The sequence below is a fragment of the Liolophura sinensis genome, chromosome 1 (assembly GCF_032854445.1).
Source record: "Liolophura sinensis isolate JHLJ2023 chromosome 1, CUHK_Ljap_v2, whole genome shotgun sequence".
Lineage (NCBI taxonomy): Eukaryota > Metazoa > Mollusca > Polyplacophora > Chitonida > Chitonidae > Liolophura > Liolophura sinensis.
Window position 1 is genome coordinate 16,635,977 of NC_088295.1, and position 20,956 is coordinate 16,656,932.

The window sequence follows — 20,956 nt, forward strand, 5'->3', positions numbered from 1 at the left end:
CCAAACCAGTGTCAAATTCCAAATCTTCCCTGCATCTACACATGTACATGTATATAAAATAATTAATGATGTAAAAACATACAAATTCATGTTATTTACATGCAGATTTAGGGCTCATAAATGTGGGTAAAATATGGAGCAAGTTAATTGTAATATGTACTGCTGGAGTTTGTGGTAGTGATGTAGATTTAATCTGGCTGATGCGATTAGAACAGATTAGATGGTTGATGAAGCAACAGAGCCTGAGGCTGTGTCACCTGGACTATCAGGTAATGACTGTCAAACCAAAGAGCTTGTAAACCGAGACCCTCTAGGGACACCATGATAGTACTCTCATTAGTATAGTAGTATTTAATCATAACTCTCTAACCACTCAAATTTATTACAACCCAGGATATGATGACATGGTACATAAGTGCTTCCTGTAAAGTCCTGTACCTATAGTGTGATCCAAGCATTCCACTACATCTAATTAACAACAAAATATTTATTTATTTGATCAGTGTTTCACGCCACACTCAAGAATAGTTAACTTATATAATGGTGGCCATCATTATGGTGGGAGGAAACTGGGGAAACCCACGGCCATCCACAGGTTGTTGGCAGAACTTTCCACATATGGTAATAACAAAATAAGACAGATCTGTTTGGATTTTAGCACATCTTATTTTAACTGCAGTGTTTTCATTCATCAGGTACTGGCTGCATATATAAACTATAATTCCTTATAGTCATGTTATTTTCCAGTTCCTAACTGAAAATCTACACTCAAAACAGTAAATGGCTCCTAAAATGACATCAGAAGTGTGCCAGAGACAAGTTCTTGAGGACACTGGCACAATAATGTGGACAGAGGAGTGTTTAATTACAAGCATTAGCAGTGTAATCTCAGACTTTCTACTTAAAGGTGCAGGCCTAGAGATTCAACACACGTGTGGTGAAAGACCAAACAGAACAGCTCTCTTCTCAGGCATCAGCAGCACTATCCCCTGGCTACAGAAACTGACGTTTCCTAAGGGAGCTACTATAATTGGTCATCATCAATCCATCACCAGTCGGTACCCCCACACTTAACCCTGGTGCCCAAGAAACTCAAAATGGATCAGTTTGCAGATTACACAGCTGTAATATGCTCTGTGAATAAGCCATTACATCACTGTCAGCCTCTGGTCTCTCAACAGCTTCATACAACCAACAGATGAGAATTATCAATACTATCAAATCTTGGACCTTTTTTATGGCCTTGCTTTTTACCACATCACATTCTGTCTTAGCCACATGTAAAAAAAAAAAAAAAAAAAAAATCTGCTGATAATTTATGGTGCTATTTATGTAAAGCTCTGGATCAGGAAGTTATATTGAGATAGCACTGCTCCAATCCAGGGCTCTAATTTCAGGTCATATCCCAGACTACTAACATGATCCTAACTAATCTACTGTAGTATTCGTTTAAAGTTACTAGACAAGCAGAATTCCATTCAATTATAGTAATGCATGAGGATGAAATAGGCTTTGAAGCCACAGTAACAATCTCCATTTATGACTTGAATTTTCTACCAGAGAAATATTACAAAAAAAATGGTTAGATAACAATTGGATTAATATTTCCTCTGCCATCTCCTCGAAATAAAAACTGACTACTACACACGAAAGATAATGGAAATACACACAAATAAGAGCACCCTCTTTACCACATGTAGTTTGTGTTTCACTTATACAATGTAAACCAAGACAAGTATTCCTACATATACAGTTCACTTGTACACATTTATTTGAGATGCCATTAGCATCCATTCATAATCTGAGCTCAAGGAAGACATATGAAGACAACCTGGAACACCCTAGCAGTGCACATGCAAGCCTGGTTTTCATCCAGTTGCCAGTCTTTATCTTGCAGAGGTACAAGTACATGTGTGCATGTACATGCAGGCTGCACCACAAACATCAGCTGCAGAGTTCTGCCAATCTCTTCTTGTTTACACCTGTACAGAATGTTGATCAAGTGGTCCCTAGTGGAACTATCTCCCAGGGCTCCACATTGACTACATGGTACACAAACTGCAAGCTGCGGCAGTAACACAGATTACACAGATACATGTAATCCAATCCAGAATTGTGCATGTATTAGTTTTATAGTAAAGCCCAAACCACTGGTTCATTCAAAATTCCATTTGTACTTTAATACAGCACATGGACTTCATATTCAAGTTATTCAGGCAGTGAATACAGGCATAGGAGACCTAATAAGCTACAGTGCTTTTCACAATACCATTCAAAATACAAATAGGCCTTCATCTATACAAAGCGTATATCAACCTAAATGAATGAATTACTTTAGGGAAAGAGAGGAAGGGAAAAAAGGAAGACAGAGTATTCAAGAACTTCCACATTTATTTTTAAAGCACATTTCAATCACTTTTCTTGGTAATGTTTTATCTCCAGACACATGTGTGAAATAAAACAATTTTACTGAGGTTGGCTAATTACACCACTGTTGATGTTCACCTTGATTGACAGGTGAGCTGAAGACAGTGGTGTTTTTATTAATAAATAACTGACAGCTTAATTGTAGCACAAACGAAGAGAGTGCACTTTTTAATCAATGCAAACACTGTCTGCTTACAGCCTGTTGAACTTTTTATGTTACTGCATAAAAAGGTGACAACAGCAGGGAATTTCATGAGCACATTTCTTCATACAGTCAACGCCAGGATAAATGGTTCACTGCAATGTTGATATAGTGTACGACATGTATTTAACAATTTCTGCACTATTAACCATAGCAGTCAGGTGTACTATTTCCCAATGTTACAATTTATAATATATTTTGAATGTACATCTACAATGTAGTGTAACATTGAAGATCTCTTACAATTCTAACATTTTTACAACCTGCATTGCGTTATTTTTCTACCCGCTTAGGTGGAAAGTAAAATAGAATTGTGGCAAATCTCGTAAAGAATCTATACTGATAATGTTAAAATAAGTTAACCTTTAATCAAATGGCTTTAATTATGTGGTGTAGATTGACACGAGGGTGGTTGGGAAAAAATAATCTTGATGGCAAAATTTTTAATCTGTGGCACCAAACTAAGGATTGTGTGGCAAACAGATAATTAACTATGCCACATTTACAAAATGATTTCAGGAGAACAAAGACAGACCGAAGATATTATAGCTGCTTGTCTTGACATTAGAAAATGCATGCCTCACCTTATAAGCAACAATATATACTGTAGTAAGATAGAAACGATAGAAGTCCAATGGTCAGTACATGGTGTTATAAAGTAACAGGACTTGTTATGAATATCTGGGTTACCTATACTGGGTGTTCATGCAGGTTAACAACTGCACTACAAGATATGAATACTTATATATTTACTCATATAGAAAGCACTGTTAGTGAGAAAATCATTGGCCAATACCGCAGTCAGTGTGTGAAACACTGTAGCAAGCCAATTAGTGTTCAAATATTGTCTGTGCTTCCAATGACAGGTTATCAATATCAGCAACCACAGGAGGGTTTTTGACATGCAGCTACAAAAGCATCTGACAATAAGCTGGTCCCCAGACATAATAAAGCCTCTCCGGAATATACAAGATTGGGCTTGATGGCCAGACTAAGTCAACCTTAGAACCAGACCAGCAGCCCCCTGATGGGCAAATTGCATGTCACAATGATTCCTATACACTTCCTCAACTGACACATACAGCCACATCATTCCATAACAGCATGCGGTAAACACATAAATTGGCGAGTCTGCATCTTGCACAGGTCAGCTACCCATATAGCCATCAATTTTCAGCAGAACTTGAGTCTTTGCTTCTCCCAAGAGAGTGTTTAGTTACAACAGACTTTTTCTCATGATCAGCTTATAAGCTGCTAAAATGTCTTCTCCACCAAAGTGGGGGTGAGTGAACTAAGGGCTCTAGACCCTAATCAAGGTGCTCAAGTGCAGGTACATGTACCATTTTGTCATTCTGAAGGGCAATGAATGGGTTGATTTTCTTCATTCTTTCCCTATTTTACCTCAAAATGCCACATGTGGGATAAAATTAGGAAGGACAGAATCCTGGTGGGAGACTCTGAATTAATTAACCTAGATAAAGCCCTCCGCTCACTGAGAGGCTGACAGGTGAATCTTGATTAATATCACCCCAGCGCTTTCAAATGAAAACTTGTATCATGTACTTGCATGACTGTGATCCTAGCCACACACACTTCTCCCACATTCATATCTATATGATATATTATACATATCAAAAATATCTAAAGGATTCTACTAAACTTCACACAAGTCATGGTCTTTATGTCCACAATATTTACATTCTAAACTCAAACTGTGAATTCAGACTTTAATTACATCTTAGTTCCTTTCTTCATTGTTTAAATGTGTGCTTGTTTGCTTGCTTCAAGGTTTAATGTCTCTTTTGAGCCACTTTCAGTCCCACTGAAATACCATTCCAAGATTGCAAATAGTGGAAATGTCTTAGGTTTTTTACAGAAACCCTGTTTTTTCACATTTAGTTCTTTATGTACAAGATCCTTTGTACCAGGGTAAATGATACGTCTGTCAATTATCTACTCCAATAGTTCAGGGTAAAACAAGGGTTTCCCTGAAGCTTTCCTCTTAAAGATCAAATGCCTGGATGTAATTTATGTAAATTCCTTAGGGATAAGGAATGGCAGAAAGCAAAGAATGGTACTGCAGCTCAGTACATGGAACTCACACACATGTACTTCTCAATGTATGGAAACATCAATGGCTCTGATCAGCATCTAAAACTGAACACAGCTCTGCACATGTAAGAGTTTTACAAATGAACAGCAGTCATGCAGCTAAACCTGCTTATGGGTCATATAAACGTTACTTGTACACATATGTGGTCAAATGCATATGCCCAAATGATTATAAAAATTCTCCCAACTTTTTTTTTCACACTACAGCTGCAAATTAAAACAAACATTTGTTTCATCCATTAGAAGTTCAAAGATTTTCAGAGGATTTCTGTTAGCGTAAGGTTTGGAGATTTAAACAAAAAAAAAACAAGAAGTATACCCTTCATCACCTACTACAAACTAGTCAACAAATAAATTTCACGAAACATTTAACAAACACTTTCCGTCACTTTTCTTTCAAAATTAAGTGACAAGGAAATCAATGTCAAGGGATCCATACCCAGTAATATATATTAAATCAGCAAGATGCTTCTTTACTAAACTGAGTTCATGTCCTTATAGGCCATGCAAAATGATAAGCTATGCAGTTATCCTCATAGGGCAAACAGGAGAGAATGACAAACAGGGAAAAGTCTAGTCAGTACCTCTTCATGAGGAATGTAACCTGATACAGACAGAGTGGAGACTGTCAGATGGTTGTACCTTTTTGTCATTAAGTATCTGCCCCCTTCCAGCTGGGAATCTTATGGCCCCTTCCAGCTGGGAACCTTATGGCCCCTTGGGCCAGCCTGAATTCCTACCATCAGCTGTAGTTTAGATGGGCACTTGTACAAATGAGGGTCTGCTAATAACCCTGCTAAACCATGTATGGTTTTCACAGAATCAGTCCCCCTGCTTTCAATACAGCCCTCAGATCTATTGACCTGTCTACAGGATGTTAATGAATCAGTTTTCTCAGCAGGATTTCCTAGGAGGATACATGAGTAAAGTGTTGAGGAGGTAAAACAGGTTAAATGATCAAGGCAGAGACCTAACCTAAGTAACCTTCAAGTAACATCTGCAAGAGGGCTGACTAGAGGCTATTACATTAAATGTACATGTATGTTGTTAACAGCTCTTTAACTCAATCCTTTTGCATTAGGAAAGTCATACTTATCCGAATTTCTTCAGAAATAAGAAAATAAAAAGAAAAGACATGTAATGCAATGTTCTGGCCAAAACATATCTAAATCCTTTTGTGAATAATTTAAATATTTAGGAGTTCATTAACATTATGACGGGGGATAGGGCCATATATATCTTATTCTGACCGAGACGGTCAATCATATTAAAACACTAATTGGTTGATCATACCATCATCATGTTGTTTTTAATTTTTTGTCTTCCTTAAATGTCACAATACAGTGAAAACAGGTCTTTAACTCGCACAAGTTATTAATACATGTAACTCAAATGTAAGACGTAGATTATGAAGTTACTGATATCATCAGTATTATGACTCATAACCTGCTCATGTGTAAAAGGTAATTTATTCAGTGAACTGAAAGGGTCATGTAACAGATTCACCCTTCAATGGCAGCTACTGTATTTGACATCAAATTTTGTCCGTAGATTCTGGGAGTTCTATTAATCTTATAGGTTCCCCCTGGCTCTACCGGGTTTCCTCCCACCATAATGCTGGTGACTGTTGTAGAAGTGAAATGTTCTTGTGTATGGCATAAAACACTAAGCAAATAATAAATTAATCTTAGACAGGTGGCTTGAAGTTTCATCATCAAAGATAAATACTATTATTTTATGCCTATTTTTCTGATAAAATGCACTTTTGTCAAGTAATTTTTCAGAGCAAATACACTTGTTAATGTATAGCCTTGCCGCTCTGATATCCTAGTTTGTCTGGTGACCAAACAAGGCAGATTTCAGTATATTATCTTAATAAAGCTAATCTATAGTTTTAAATACTGAAACAAATCTACAGGTCACTGTTTGAAACTAGGCCAATTCAGCAACTCTAGACAAATACTTCATGCCATCATAATGTGTCATTAACATGGTTTATCCTTACATCACTGTATGTAGTCATAAATACAACGTATCTTTATAATAATATATTCCATAAAGCTGTCAATCAAAGTATTTAACACCAAAACCAGACACCTGAATTAATGCAAATCTTTGCACAATTAGAAGTAGAAAAAATGCATCTCTTGACAGAAAAAGGGCAGAATTCAATTCAATCAAGTTTCAAGCCACTCCGTACTTCAGCTGAGTAACTTCGCCTGAAGTCAACTCATAGCATCGTCATCTTGTACCATGTGACTTATCTTACCCATACATGTATATAGATGTACAGCCACAGTAAATATGTATGGCTACAGTAAAATATGTATGGCTACAGTAAAATGTAGCTCTGTAGGCCAATATACATGTAGCTCTGTATGTAAAAAAACTCACCTAAACTAAGTGGCTTATTATGATATTCTGTCACTGAAATCTGTAGCATGCCATGCCCTATTTCAACCTGTCATCAGTTAGAAATGGGGTTACATTGTTTGTGGGTTGTTACAAAATGTAGTTTAACAGTTATCACAGTTAATTATTACTATAGACATTTTGACCCTTTAAGCAGTATGGAGGATTCTTTTTTTTTTTTTAATAATTTGTATTTTACAAAACATTTCATCACGATTCAAGAAGTGTTTTATGTCACAGAATATTACATCAAATATATATTTTCATTGGCACTTCAGCTGAGGAGCAGTATAAGCAAGATAAGGAGGAGGCCCTCGCAAAGAAAAACACATGATTTTACAGGAGCCACCAAGAACACTGTTGAGCCGAACAAAAACAAATATGCAATTAAGATGTATGCTCAATCTAGAAACTGTCATAAAATCACTTTTTTAACAGCCTTATTTACGCGAGTCCTCACCTCCTAACCTACGCTAAACTTCTGTGACATCCACCATAACAGAAAAAATTACCTACACTGTATCTGCACAATCAATATATAATCACAAAACATAACAAACCACTTGGCTTAAATACATGTAACCTATGTACCAGGAGAGACAACCTGTTGTGCAGTATATTTATGCTTTGCAGAATCCTACAGCCTTTGATAGTTTGTCTGTGCACTTCAATGGCCCATCATTTAGAAAACAGTACCATCTATGTACTGTCATCTACCGAATTCTGCTGATGAAAGCCGTCAGCATCCCTACCCTAAACTAGCCAGTGATGGTCTAACTTCATAGCCGCCTTTCATCTGTACAACCACAGTCCAAACACCCACATTTTTGCGGTGGGCTGTCATTCTTTACACAAGCCTCCTAGCCTAAATGGTATCTAGGGCGGGTTTGAAATAGTACAGAACGCCTAATCCACCATACACCTACGTGCAGCCTCTAGTCAAACTTCATACAGCATCGCTCAGACAGACGCAAATACAGAGATAACCTGTCTGCTACACGCTGACATGTGTCTGCCAAGTGCTACATCAAGTATCCTCGCTCATATGGCAATCGTAAATTCTGGACAAGTGTCCTTTGGTCAGATTTAATGCCCCTTACCTAGATACTTCAGCCTGGTGGGCCATGTTTTCTGGGTCAACCATCGGACATAGGAGGATACCAACACCGCGGTACACAAGTAAACATCTTCACTATCAACCGTAGTAAAAGCTCTCAGTAGTCACAATGCGTGCTGCCCCCTGGTGAGCAAAACCGTCTTTTGAAACCAGTGGGGAAAAAACATCTCTATAAGGGAGATAACCACGCAGTACAAACCCCTGAGGAACAACGATCACTGATGATCGACTTCATAACATTAAAATAAAGTATTTCAGCAATAGAAGGAGATGTTTAACACATACATAAAAACATCCATAAATGAAAACAAATATAAAACTCAAACATTTTTTAAGTTCTCACCTACACCTGAAACAAATACCTTTTTTTGTTTTTTTTAATAATTAATTACCGTAAATGTCTGAAAAAGAAAAATGTTAAATCAACAACATTTTCTGATACTTCACTATTCCACAAATACGTATAAGATTTTCTAGTTCTGTACTGCTTGCACAGCTTCATGAAACAAATATGTAGATCTATAACCATAAAAGCTGGCAGTATCATGTTTATAACAAACACAGTCTTTTTAATTTATGAATTATTTTTTACTCATTAATTTATCTACAATACTTGGTAGACTACTGTGCTGACCTTCATAATTTTTAATGTCACTGTTACACAATATAATGATTCAAGCATTTGTCTGCCTATAAAATGGTTCAAACCAAGTACACCCGGCCACTGGATGGCATAGGTCAACAGTAATTCACAACTTGCTAAACTGAAACCTCCTAAACGACTAAAGAATGCCTCAGCTATACTGACCATATATATCACCGACTCAGCCCTCCAGGGTTTTCATGGTGGCATGAATTTATCTTCTTTATAAATCCATTTTTAATAAGAATAATTCATGACTAACTAAATTATTATACGAAGAATTAAAAGCACCACATTTTCTCTGTAAAATTTTTTGAAAGGTGAACGCAGTGAAATTGTTGGCAATATATAAACATTTACAAAACCTCCTTTGTTTAAAATCCATATACATATAAATACATATTTTCCACATATTACTGTTTGAGGTAAAATAGGGTTATGTGAACTTTAACCACAGTATAAACAATAAGACACTTTGTTATGAACTGCTCTGCAGCTCTACCAACAATGAACATTTTTAAACTTGGGTATAATCACAGGTGACATGACTAGTATGAAAACAACTGTTATTATACAAAAACAACATTGACTTAAACTGCAAGTGATTCACATTATCATGCAATCTAGGGCATTAGTAATAATCATATATGCATATAGCGATGAGTAAAAAAAAAAACAGTTCAGGTAGACGTTAAATCCGATTAAGGGGAATAACTCTTCACTGTAAAGTGATATGTATAAGCATGAAAGTATTACAGTGTAGCATAAACACACGAATATACAATATGTAACACTGACAGCCACACAGGCATATAGTGTATACATGTCGCAAGTGAAAAGAATGTAAAATATGGTTGACACCAAGTTTATATTTGTTGCCATTTTGTTGACAGAATGCTTCAACAAAATATGTCAACCATATACTAAACCATTCAGGCTGTTCATTTTTAATTCATGTATAGTTTACAACAGCCTGCATTTTTTGTCAATTAGATGGGTGACATGCTGAGCTGAGTACAAAATGTAATATACAAAAGCAAGGGCAAAACGATGTTCAACAGATATATTGTTACATATTTATTCAGGGTAGATCTAAAAACATTCTTCTATGCGGCACAACATGTGGCAGGCAGACTTGTTCAGCACTCTTATGTTATACGTTATGACATGTGCATCACCAGATACTGACATTAAATCCTATTTCACAAAAGATGTAAATTGCCTTTGGTTGTGGCTATTCTGGGTTTTTAATGACACAATTATCAGCAAATCTTCATATATGTTTTAACGACACAAGTGTCAGAGACGTCCAGCTGTAGAACAAAAAGCTCAGAAAATGTATTCCGGTTCCATTTTGTTATTGCATAAATCCATGCATTGATATAACAAGGAAGCCAGAACACAAAGACTAAATGCTGAATTTTCTCCACTATGTTGTTCCATGCATACATCAAGTAGGGCATTTGCTTCATATTACCAGAGTATAGCATAAAACCCCAATCAAATAAATAAATAAATGACCAGACATCCTGACCACATAAAACAACAATAACATGTCCAACCTTAAACATGCATGTATTCCTAAGTCCATTCTGCATATTGGTAAATCATTTTTCAACGTATTCAGATTCATGCGCTGTACAGCTCTACAGAATACAGACATCCAAAGAGAGTGTATACCAGTATATATAAATTACTAAACCTTACTTTTTGTCTCTATCTGTTTCACGTAAAATCCCTTTATCCTGCACATCATTGTTGTTGTTGTTGTTGTTGCTGTTGCCATTCTGTGAAATTCTCTTGTTAAAATTTGCTGCTGTGAACACGTTAGAACCATACCCCACCATCTGTGGTCCAAAGAAAGTCTGGTAGCATGGGTTGCAAAATGGTAATCCCTTGTGCTGAAAATAGGATTTCATTTCAGACAATTACTGTTAAACTACATAGGTCTAATTTAATCAGAAATATACACACAAGGTAAGCGAAATAATGAGGAGAAAGTAATAATCTAAATATTTGTCATCATGTTTCCAATATCTAATTACATATTAAGGTTTGTCATCAAATGCATGATTTTAAAGCTTTTGTGTGCTTCTAAAAGTGCATTTTTACAGGTTCGGCAAACTTTAGGTGAAATACAGTAAGTTTCATTGATTCACATGACTCATGACAAAGTATATATATATATATATATATATATATATATATATATATATATATATATATGTATGTATGTATACACACCATGTACTCATGTTATATGCAACATGCACTCTCATATAAAGAGACAAACATACACGAAACAAGCTAAGACAAATTAGAAACAAAAAACTAAACAATGGTTGATAATGCAAATGAAAACAAAATATTGAAAAGAAGGACAAACACCATATTTATATTTAGACAATCAGGAGGTATTTACAATCAAACTACTTGCCTTCAATACATGTCTAAATGACTTTCCCACACACCTCTTCACCCACCCAAACACATCTGACCATGCAAAACAGCTCATTTGTTTACAGGTCCATGTGGAGACCACTAGTGTTGGCAGTCTGGAGAAACTGCTGCTAGATCCGCAAGGTAATGCCACAGGCCGCCAAATAGCCACTGCAGAATAACATGCACTGGACACATAGACGATCGAATCTGTCTGTATTCTGATACCCCAGGGGACATAAGTCATGACCAAACTGTGAGTCAGGCACCCCTATACTAAGATCACAGACAGCAGTTAGCAGACGTTCAATATTCTTTTGACTCACCCAGGACTAAGAGGACTGATCAGCCAGCATGTCTATAAACTTAGATGTAAACAACAAAGGCGACTAATACATAGATACCTCAAGAAATGTATTTCTTTATTTACTTGATTGGTATTTTATGCCCCAATCAAGAAAATTTTACTTACGGCAGCCTGCATTACGGTGGGAAGAAACCCCCATAAATGTAGATATAACCCATCTATAGCATATTGTATATATATATATATATATATATATATATATATATATATATATATATATATATATATATATATATATTTATAAATAGATGTACCATGTTATACTTTATTGACTTATGGAATCATTGGTTTTTCAAATCACTCATGAACTGTTGTACATCAGTGAGTGGTTAAATGCTTGTCTTTCAATGGCTATAGGACACGAGGTCCAGGTTGATGTCCAGCTGGTGATCATATGTCTTCTACCAATATGGCGCCGTGAATAAACGTGTACAACACAAGTAGAAAGGTTTGTCAGTGCAGTTGACATGACAAAGGTCAATGGTTTACCACCGACACCCCAAATTCCTGTAGCCATAAAACCTTACCCTCACTGTAAAATCTGACATCACTGTAAAAAGTGACAAATTATTGAGCATAGTTTTAAACTGTACTGAAGTAAATAAATTTTTAAAAAATTGATAGATGCTTCAGAGACACACAGATAGCTAACACTAATTAGTTCATTCAAAAAATTAATCCATTAATTTTAACAAAAAGTCAGTTGTCTTTGTGATACTAGAATGTATTCTGTTTTCATAAAATAATATTCTGTCATATTTCAACATAATATTCTGTCATATTTCAACATAATATCCTGTTAGTCTAATAAGAATCTTTATGTTGAATTAATAGAGTATCTGCAATATTCAGATATGCATAATTTAACAGAACAATCTGCTGCAATAGCAGGATACATTCTGGCATTACTCAGACAACACCATTAATTAGAACCATTAATTAGATTGCATGGTTTAAACAACTGACCGACTGACTATTTGATGGATTAAACCATTCATTAGTTTATTGACTGGTTGCCTGCATGACTGTTTATGCTTCACTACTGGTATTGGTTGATATACTATCATACTTAGCTATTTCATTTCTTTCATTAATGTTCAACACCATACTCAAGACTGCCCAATGGCCAACTGGTTGAGTGGTTGACTTTTATTTAATTAAACAGTGGTGGCTGTTGAAGTGCTTCTTGGCTGAATTCCAAGTAGCACTTTAACATGCATATTCCATATATTATTCCGGGTCACGTTTTGACAGCTTGGGCGAATGTAGGCCTCTATCAATGCCTAACTTCACAGACTGATATCATTATAGCCTAACCACTCAGTAATCACCACAAAACAGGACAGACAAAAAACAGATAAAATAAAAGGGATGTTACACAATTGTCATGTAAATACCAGGAAATCCTAAAGACAGCAATAGGTACATATTTCATTTAAACACTTTAATACAATATCAGATACAAAAAGGAACCAGAGTAACATTTACATACAAGTATGTTTATAAGGATCTATTTGTTTATGCACATACATTGTACATCCTTCAATGGGGAATTATATAAATTTATGAGTAATGTTTGGTTGTCATGTTGTTTCTTCAAATAAGCAGATAAAGTTTTGTCTTTACAGGGTACAATTCCATGCATAGATGATGGTTTACTGGCCATTTACAGAATGGTATTTACAGAACCTAAAATGACCCAATCATTTGGAAAAATAAAATTAGCAATTTTCATTCAGTTTTCTCAATTCCAATAACACCTTGAAAGTTCTGGTAAAAAAAACAAAGTTACTTAAGGAGAAGACAATATTTGTATTTCTGTAGAATATCATCAGTAAGAAAAGGGGAAAAAATGAATAATATGACCTGATAAATTGGCGACAGATGCCAAATTTGCATAAGGAATTTTGTGATATAGTAACTGCATATTAAATTTAAGCCTGAGGGGCTCAATGGTTTATAAGAAGAAAATTTCTTAAGCTATTTTTTATAAAATTCAAAATCGAGGCAATACAATGTGACCAATTCGGTCAAAAACTGACAAAGCATCAAATGTTTTCCAAGGTGTTCAGTATTGTCACTTCTAAGTTACTCTACTTTTGGGAGATATAGGAACTTTAAAAGTGCAAAGAAAAATACTCCTTACAATTTCAACAGACGTCCCTGCCAGGACAGCATGGCCCCCTAATCAATGAGTATCAGTGCAATAAATGAGCTTTATGTTTATACAGAACAGCAGGACAAAGTAGGCCTACAATGTAGCCCATACATATGTGTAATCAATTCATCATCTATGACAATGTCAGATGGATATGTAGTAGCAATGTTACATCACCTGACAGTAATTTGAATCTTCATTACCTGAAACTTATGAAAAAATTACCTAGTCAGTATCAAATGAGCCAATCTTGTGAATACAATCAAGCCTCTTCATCCATGAAAATTAGGATGGGCCTTGGACAATGACCTGGAGCCACCAGGGAAATTGACAGCGTTCCCTTAGCTCCACTTTTATTGCTCAATCTTCCTCACGTTTTAAACAACTATGAGGTCATCCAACAGAAGACGGCGACGACTTGTTTGCCGCTTCCCCGCTTGTATTGATTGGTATGCCAATGTTGCCATCTCTGCAATCAACTGTTTACACAGTGAAAAAAACATAATTGAACTCACAGCATTTTTCCTGGAAGCCATCCATATTTTTTTTTCAAACCTCATATTTACCGTAAATAAATACATCTGTTCTTTTCACCACAGGTCATTCATGACTGCCGTGATGAGCTTTTTGCTGTTAAAACCACTTAAGTTTAACTTTTCTGTGTTTACCATAAATAAATAAATCCATTCTTTTCACCACAATAATCCATGACTGATGGGCATTTTACTCTTAAAACCATTTTATTATAATTTAGCTTTTCTGTGTTTTCAAATCCATATTGATTTCAATACCATTCAAGAAACTGCATGTTGATGCGCTATGAAGATCACCCAGTTAACTTATTCAGTTGTTCTCTTGGAACTTGTTACTCACAAGCTTAAAAACAAGAATTGAAAATCTGATGGTCGATCATTTTAGTGATGATGTCACCGCATAAATCACCAGCTGATCCCGATAAATCTTCCGGTAGCTTTCAACCCTCAGCGAATGTTGCATCAAGGTGTGACCACTGCCCAGCAAGAAGCCATGGGTATCTGCTGGAATGCATGGGTCAGCCAAATGGGTCAACCCAACATAGCCAAATGGGTCAACCCAACATAGCCAAATGACCACAGAGCGACCTCATCCAGGATGAATCATTTATTGCATGGCTTCGTCTTCAGCAGATCACTTCTCTATCAGATCTAGGTGGCTGAATCACGGCTTAAGGCCATCAATATGGGCTTCACCCCTAAACCTTTGTGAATTGACAATAAACACCCTGCTAGTGAATTAAGTCGTCTTAATGCCTTGTCCTGGATTCGGCAAGATCAACAAATATTCCTAACAAGACTGAACGCCACTGAACTAAAAAACATGTTGAGCAAATGTGATTGTTTTTGGAGGTCATGCCCTGTGTTCCTGTAGCAATTCTACCCTGAGTCTAGCTGCTACTGTAACCACAAACATCAACTCAAATAAAAGATCAAGTAATCCTACATGTATGTCGCATTTAGTACATGCACATATTGGTGATAACACCTCTAAATCAATCACGTTGGAATTGCTGTTTCCATTGCAGTTAAAGGGTCCTTAACCAAAATGGCTGATGTCTGAAAAATGCACCATGTTCTTGCACCTGAGGAATGTGTACATTTTATAAATTTAGTGAGTAAAAATTTAACTTAAATTTTGGAAAGAAGAGTGAAAATTGAAACGACTGAGACTAGGTTAGTCTGATTTCAAAATCTTGCTAAACCTGTGGGTAGTGAAGGCCTGGAGCTTGCCAGTGCTGGTATCTCCATGGAATAGAGGGCAGAGTACAGTGCTTTAATGTCTGTTCAGCCATTCAGGTGAGTATCATGCCATCCCCAGGCATGACACACTAAGCCTGCTATATTTGTCTCTACTGACTACCCTCTCTCAGAGAACAAGCATCAGATAACTATAGAGTTTCAGGGCGCGGTAAAAGGGCACTGAACTCCTATCTGCCTCACATCTCTGACATTGTACAGATGAGTCTACTGAAGGCAGTCACGCAAGTCACATCACTTCCTCCATATTCAATTTCAGCTTGAGGAGAGGCTAATTCTACCCCAACCTTTTATGTATTCACAAAGTGGGATTCTCTTATTTGTCAGTTGAACTCAACAACTATTAATCATTTTTGTGGATAGGTCCAACTGCAAGAAATAGAGCTTGTCCTATTGTCCTTCCCAATTCCATACAACAAAATTGCATTGTGGAAATGTGTGAAGGCTTCAGAACTGTCTTATTATTTAGACCTACATATTAAATCCACTTACATTTATAACTGGATTTATTCTTTTTCAACATATAAATGACAAAAATGGTCAGCTGTTTCATCAAACTATGAATTCTTCAATAATGAACTCAAACATTGTTTCTGCACCCCACCCACTACATTAAGTTATCTCAAACAAATTAGGTCTAATTTAGTCAATTCTTTTTAATTTTGGAAACTAATACAGTTTAAGGATATTTGTTAACATATTTTACTAATCTGTAACTATAAAAACAATGGCATTATCTGGCATGGATTCAATACCAGCTCTACTTCGTTTGTCCATCACAACATTTTACCTATATATCATGCAAGGCTCTTTATTTAAATGTATATACAGACAGCTAGATAAATAAATGCTATTTGATTAATGTGATGGCATGAGAGTATTAGGTTTTACCTCTGCATGTTGCCCCGGGGCTAGAACCTTGTTACAGTTCTCACAGCTCAGACAACTAGGGTGCCAATCCTCCCCGAGCGATGTCTTTCGTTCCGCTGAAACCGCAACATCAAACATTGATAACAACAACAATGATAATGGACATAAGCAACAACATGGCATACGTGACAATATAGGGAATAAATTCCATGTTTGGTAACTAGGTCTGCGCTGGTCTGCTGAAACTCAAACAAGCCTAGAGAACTGGAACAACATTAGTTAGCAGGCACATTTAATTATACAGCCACGAGTGGTCACTGGTAGACATATACTTCATGTAGATGTCTACCACTCACCAGCTCATCAACCTTTGTTTTGGGTTCTGCAGTGGGTTGGAATGTGTGTCACCCAGCCTGAGTGATGTCATGATAGCTTATATTTAGAGATTTTCATGCACCTGACCAACCAGTATGCTAGTTTGGGTCGATCTACAAGAGATACAGGGATTTCGAACATTCTTGGCTCTACATTCTTGAGAAACGTAAGAGATATTTAGGGCAATCTTTGTTGGATATGTAGAGATATTTAATGTGGAATTGGGTACATAATTACTGATATTCAGTGCTCCAGAACAGACATTTATGGACACATGATTGGTTCTGTGCTCTTGGTTTGATATTTACTGATTGACAAATAATTTGCTTCTGAATGGGTGTAAATCAGTGATATATATTTATTGTTTTATGACAGTTATGTAAAATATGATGTGTCTAGACATAGGCTTAATTTCATTCAGCATCATTTTACTGCGTTCTTTGTAGCAATAATTTCGGTGATCCACACACTCAAGAGGGGCTCAGATGGCCAACAGTAAGGTGTCTTGAAGCCTATCTAACTGATGAACACGGCAAGAAGACATTCTGGAAGTTATAGAGCTATGTTATATCCACCTTGTTGGGATCTTTGAAAGCTCAGCCACTTTTCAGTTCAGAAGATGATGAGGGTGCGACATTTAGTTGTAAGAGTGTGTAACGCTGACACAGTCATACATATAATGGGGCATAAAAAATGTTATCCTGGCTGAACACGTACATTAAAATGAGGAATGTTGTTATGTGGGTTAATCACTTGTAGCTAATAGCCCCGGGGGAAATGCTGCAGGCCGCACAGACTCAGCCCAAGACCTGTCCATTATCACATCAGCTGGTTATTCTTATGCACCTGTGGAAATGAGAACAATAGACCCAGACTCTGCGCTATAAAGCCACATTATCACCAGGGAGCTTTCTGTTTTATCAGGTGTTACACAATCAGAGCGCAAAGTGCCCCCCCGAAGTAAAACACAATGAGGCCTGGACTCTATACAATGCATGACTGATTTTTTTGTAAAACATGTTCCACAGGACAGGTTCTTGCCAAGTTGGATCACTACGGTAGTCTCTAAGTTAAGCACTCTGCTTCCATCATGTCCATTTACAGCACCAGACATAAACAAAGGACTGTTTGTTCATACCAGCACACTCTTAAATTGAGAATCCTCACAGCTACCTCTCTTAATTTAGCAAAATGACCCAGCGCTGCTACTCAAGGGTAACAAAATAATTCATTGCCAGATGCATGTAATGCCTTTGAAACCACTAAAATCCAGAGCTGATGATCACATGTACACAGTTATTACAAGTTACACATACTGATAGCTGATTGTAGCAAAAGTAATTCTAATCCTGACCTGAGCAAACATACATAAAGGCTATGTATATGTATATACAGTTATAAAGACATAACACTTAGGAAAGAATGCAAAAATGATTTCCTCAAATCCTTCATTTCCACATCTTTTGATACATGTCTGTATACATACTGCAAATGTATACAAATTCAGACTAACATTAACAAACAGCACAAGCACAGGTGGAGGCCCCATCCCACTGTATATAATTTTATATGAAATATATCTCCAACCTTTTTTAAGGATTAATTTATCAATTTATGTACATCTAACACACTTGCACTCATGCCTGCATGGTTATATGCTATCCATATTCATGAATGTAATGTTATTCACATGGAAAACTTTAAGATATTACTTTTAAAAGTTCACTTCAGAGCATGTTTTATTCATATCCATGAATGCGCTGTAGTTAAAAGTGTGATATATACATTCCCATTAGTACCTATGGTAATACACACAACTCTAAAACAGGTTTCATGTCCTGTCTCACGAGATGAAGAGACTTGATTACAGCTGAACAGAGGGCTAGTACAGGAATGCTGGGCTATATAACAGATCAATACTAGGGTGTACAGGCGAACTGTAAATACTGTATTCATTTTATGATAGACAGCATTTCATCAGTATAATTCAATACCCGATCAATTTTCACCAGTAATATGAAATTAAGGTTTATTTCAAAGTAGCAGAATTCCTGCACAAGAATATGCTTAAAGAAACTGACAGACTTTGAATAGCTAATTTAGGAAATTATGCATTATCTGTACAGTTAACAGAAGTCTAATAACAAAAACGTAAGTTCATTTGCATAATTATACCTCATCGTGTTCATGTTATTGAGTATGGGTTGTATATTTATCTAAAAAATCACAGGGAAGTGATTTTTAATGGCTGGAAAATGATTTATAACAGCTATATCTGTTTCAATAAGCCATGTATTGTGCTGAACCATGTGTTCTGTTACTGTCACTTAGTTCAACTGCCATAACATGGAGAGAGAATCAATTATATAACACAGTGTATTTAATTCTGAAGTTGAGCTTTTAAGCGACATTTGATTCTGCTTGAATGTTGATTCATCCACCTTCAAGGGCCACATAAGAGATTTGTGTGAAGTTTAATCGATTTCTTATCAGGCATACTTTAGTGTTGGGAATATGAGTATAATTTCATAGCGACTGTGTGCTTCTGACAGTGTATTTTGTATGCCAAAGATGAAATACAGTATAGCTGTAGATCATGTCCAGGACATATGACACTTGTAATCCAGTACCAACTAAGGAGGTCTGACAGCTATAAACACATAGTGAAATGGGCACAATACTAAATCAGCCTGTATACTAAGATATTTACATCGTCTTCATGAACATTCAGTACCAGGTGCAAGTTATGTGCCAAATACAAGGAAATACCACAGGAGGACTTTCAAGTCTGTGCATGTACACCTTGCAAATAACACATGCCATATGTCTAACAAATATGTGACCAAAACAAAAACAAATATTTGTTATGATACTGAGATCATCAGTAAACATGAAAAATTTGTGAAACAACATAAGAGATTCACCATGCATGGTTTTAGTGTTTCGGTAGGCCTACCTACGCTTAACATTTCCGATTTTTTATCCCATGTTATTAATACTATATTTTGCTTTGTATCAGATATGTACTTCATCTAAATCATGCCAACCCTCGGGTCTAAGCCGGCACCTGTTCATTCCTTGGCCAATACCTGTACATGATAAACTGAGTGAGCAATACTAACCAAACAACGCGGCATGCACGGGACAAACAGTAGGCCTGCTCTGAGCCAGTTGTTTATGAACGTGCCACCTACCAACGACTGTCTTACTATGTAGTATAAACCACTGTCTTCATTACAATCCACACGACACCTGAAATACGACATCTGACAACGGCTACACTTTACTATAGACCAGTTAACTTACCAAAGAAAACAGGCTTGCTACAGCGCCGGCAGGAGTTGGCCTGACCGTTGACGGGCATCGTGCTGTTCTCGGCTACCCCGATCGCTGCGATCTGCTGACACTCATAGTATTATCCCGCAGCCGATCAACGCCGAACAGGTTCAAGCTACGATCAGTCGCGTGGAGATCGTAAAACGCTACCGTAAAGTCTAAAAAAAAAAATAGTTACTGCATGTTTTCATCCTTCTCATGTCAAGCTTGGATTCCGTGTACATCAGTCGCTACTATATACACGAACGATAAAAATGATAACATACACACGCAACGTGTGCATGGTTTAATGCATTAAGAGCGTTTAACATTATCCATTGATGTATTTTTAAACATAATAAACGTCTTAACATACATGTATCTACCTTAATTAAGTTTTCTAACGGGTACGCAAAAAGATGGATTTTTAGGAAGCTTACATGTATGCAAAGTTTTTACAGCGTATTAATAAATTATATAGACAGATTCGGCTTGCGTATACACTATCTCCTGTATTCATATAAATTTATATATATTTATTTATATAAATATATATATATAGAATCTGTTCTATCCAAATTTTGGGGGTGAAATTTCACATGCTTTTCACAAACATGAATATTTATGTTCTCATGCAGCTAGAATGATCGCGCACTGTACTTTATTCAGCGAGATTTTGATGACTATACTGCCAGACTATAAAAGAAGGAAACTGCTGGAAGCCAT

General features: G+C 36.4%; 1 protein-coding gene across 1 annotated transcript in view; it reads right to left on the bottom strand.

Annotated features, from left to right (window-relative positions):
• LOC135467522 (ras association domain-containing protein 2-like) overlaps positions 1-20,287 on the bottom strand; it is a 34,281-nt gene extending 13,994 nt beyond the window's left edge. The window contains exons 1-3 of the mRNA XM_064745331.1: positions 20,222-20,287; positions 16,562-16,656; positions 10,621-10,814 (exon numbers count right to left, since the gene is read on the bottom strand). Coding sequence (XP_064601401.1) covers positions 10,621-10,814; positions 16,562-16,656; positions 20,222-20,279 — 347 coding nt within the window. The 5' untranslated portion in view covers positions 20,280-20,287. The remainder of the gene's footprint in view (positions 1-10,620; positions 10,815-16,561; positions 16,657-20,221) is intronic.
• Positions 20,288-20,956: the final 669 nt, after the last annotated feature.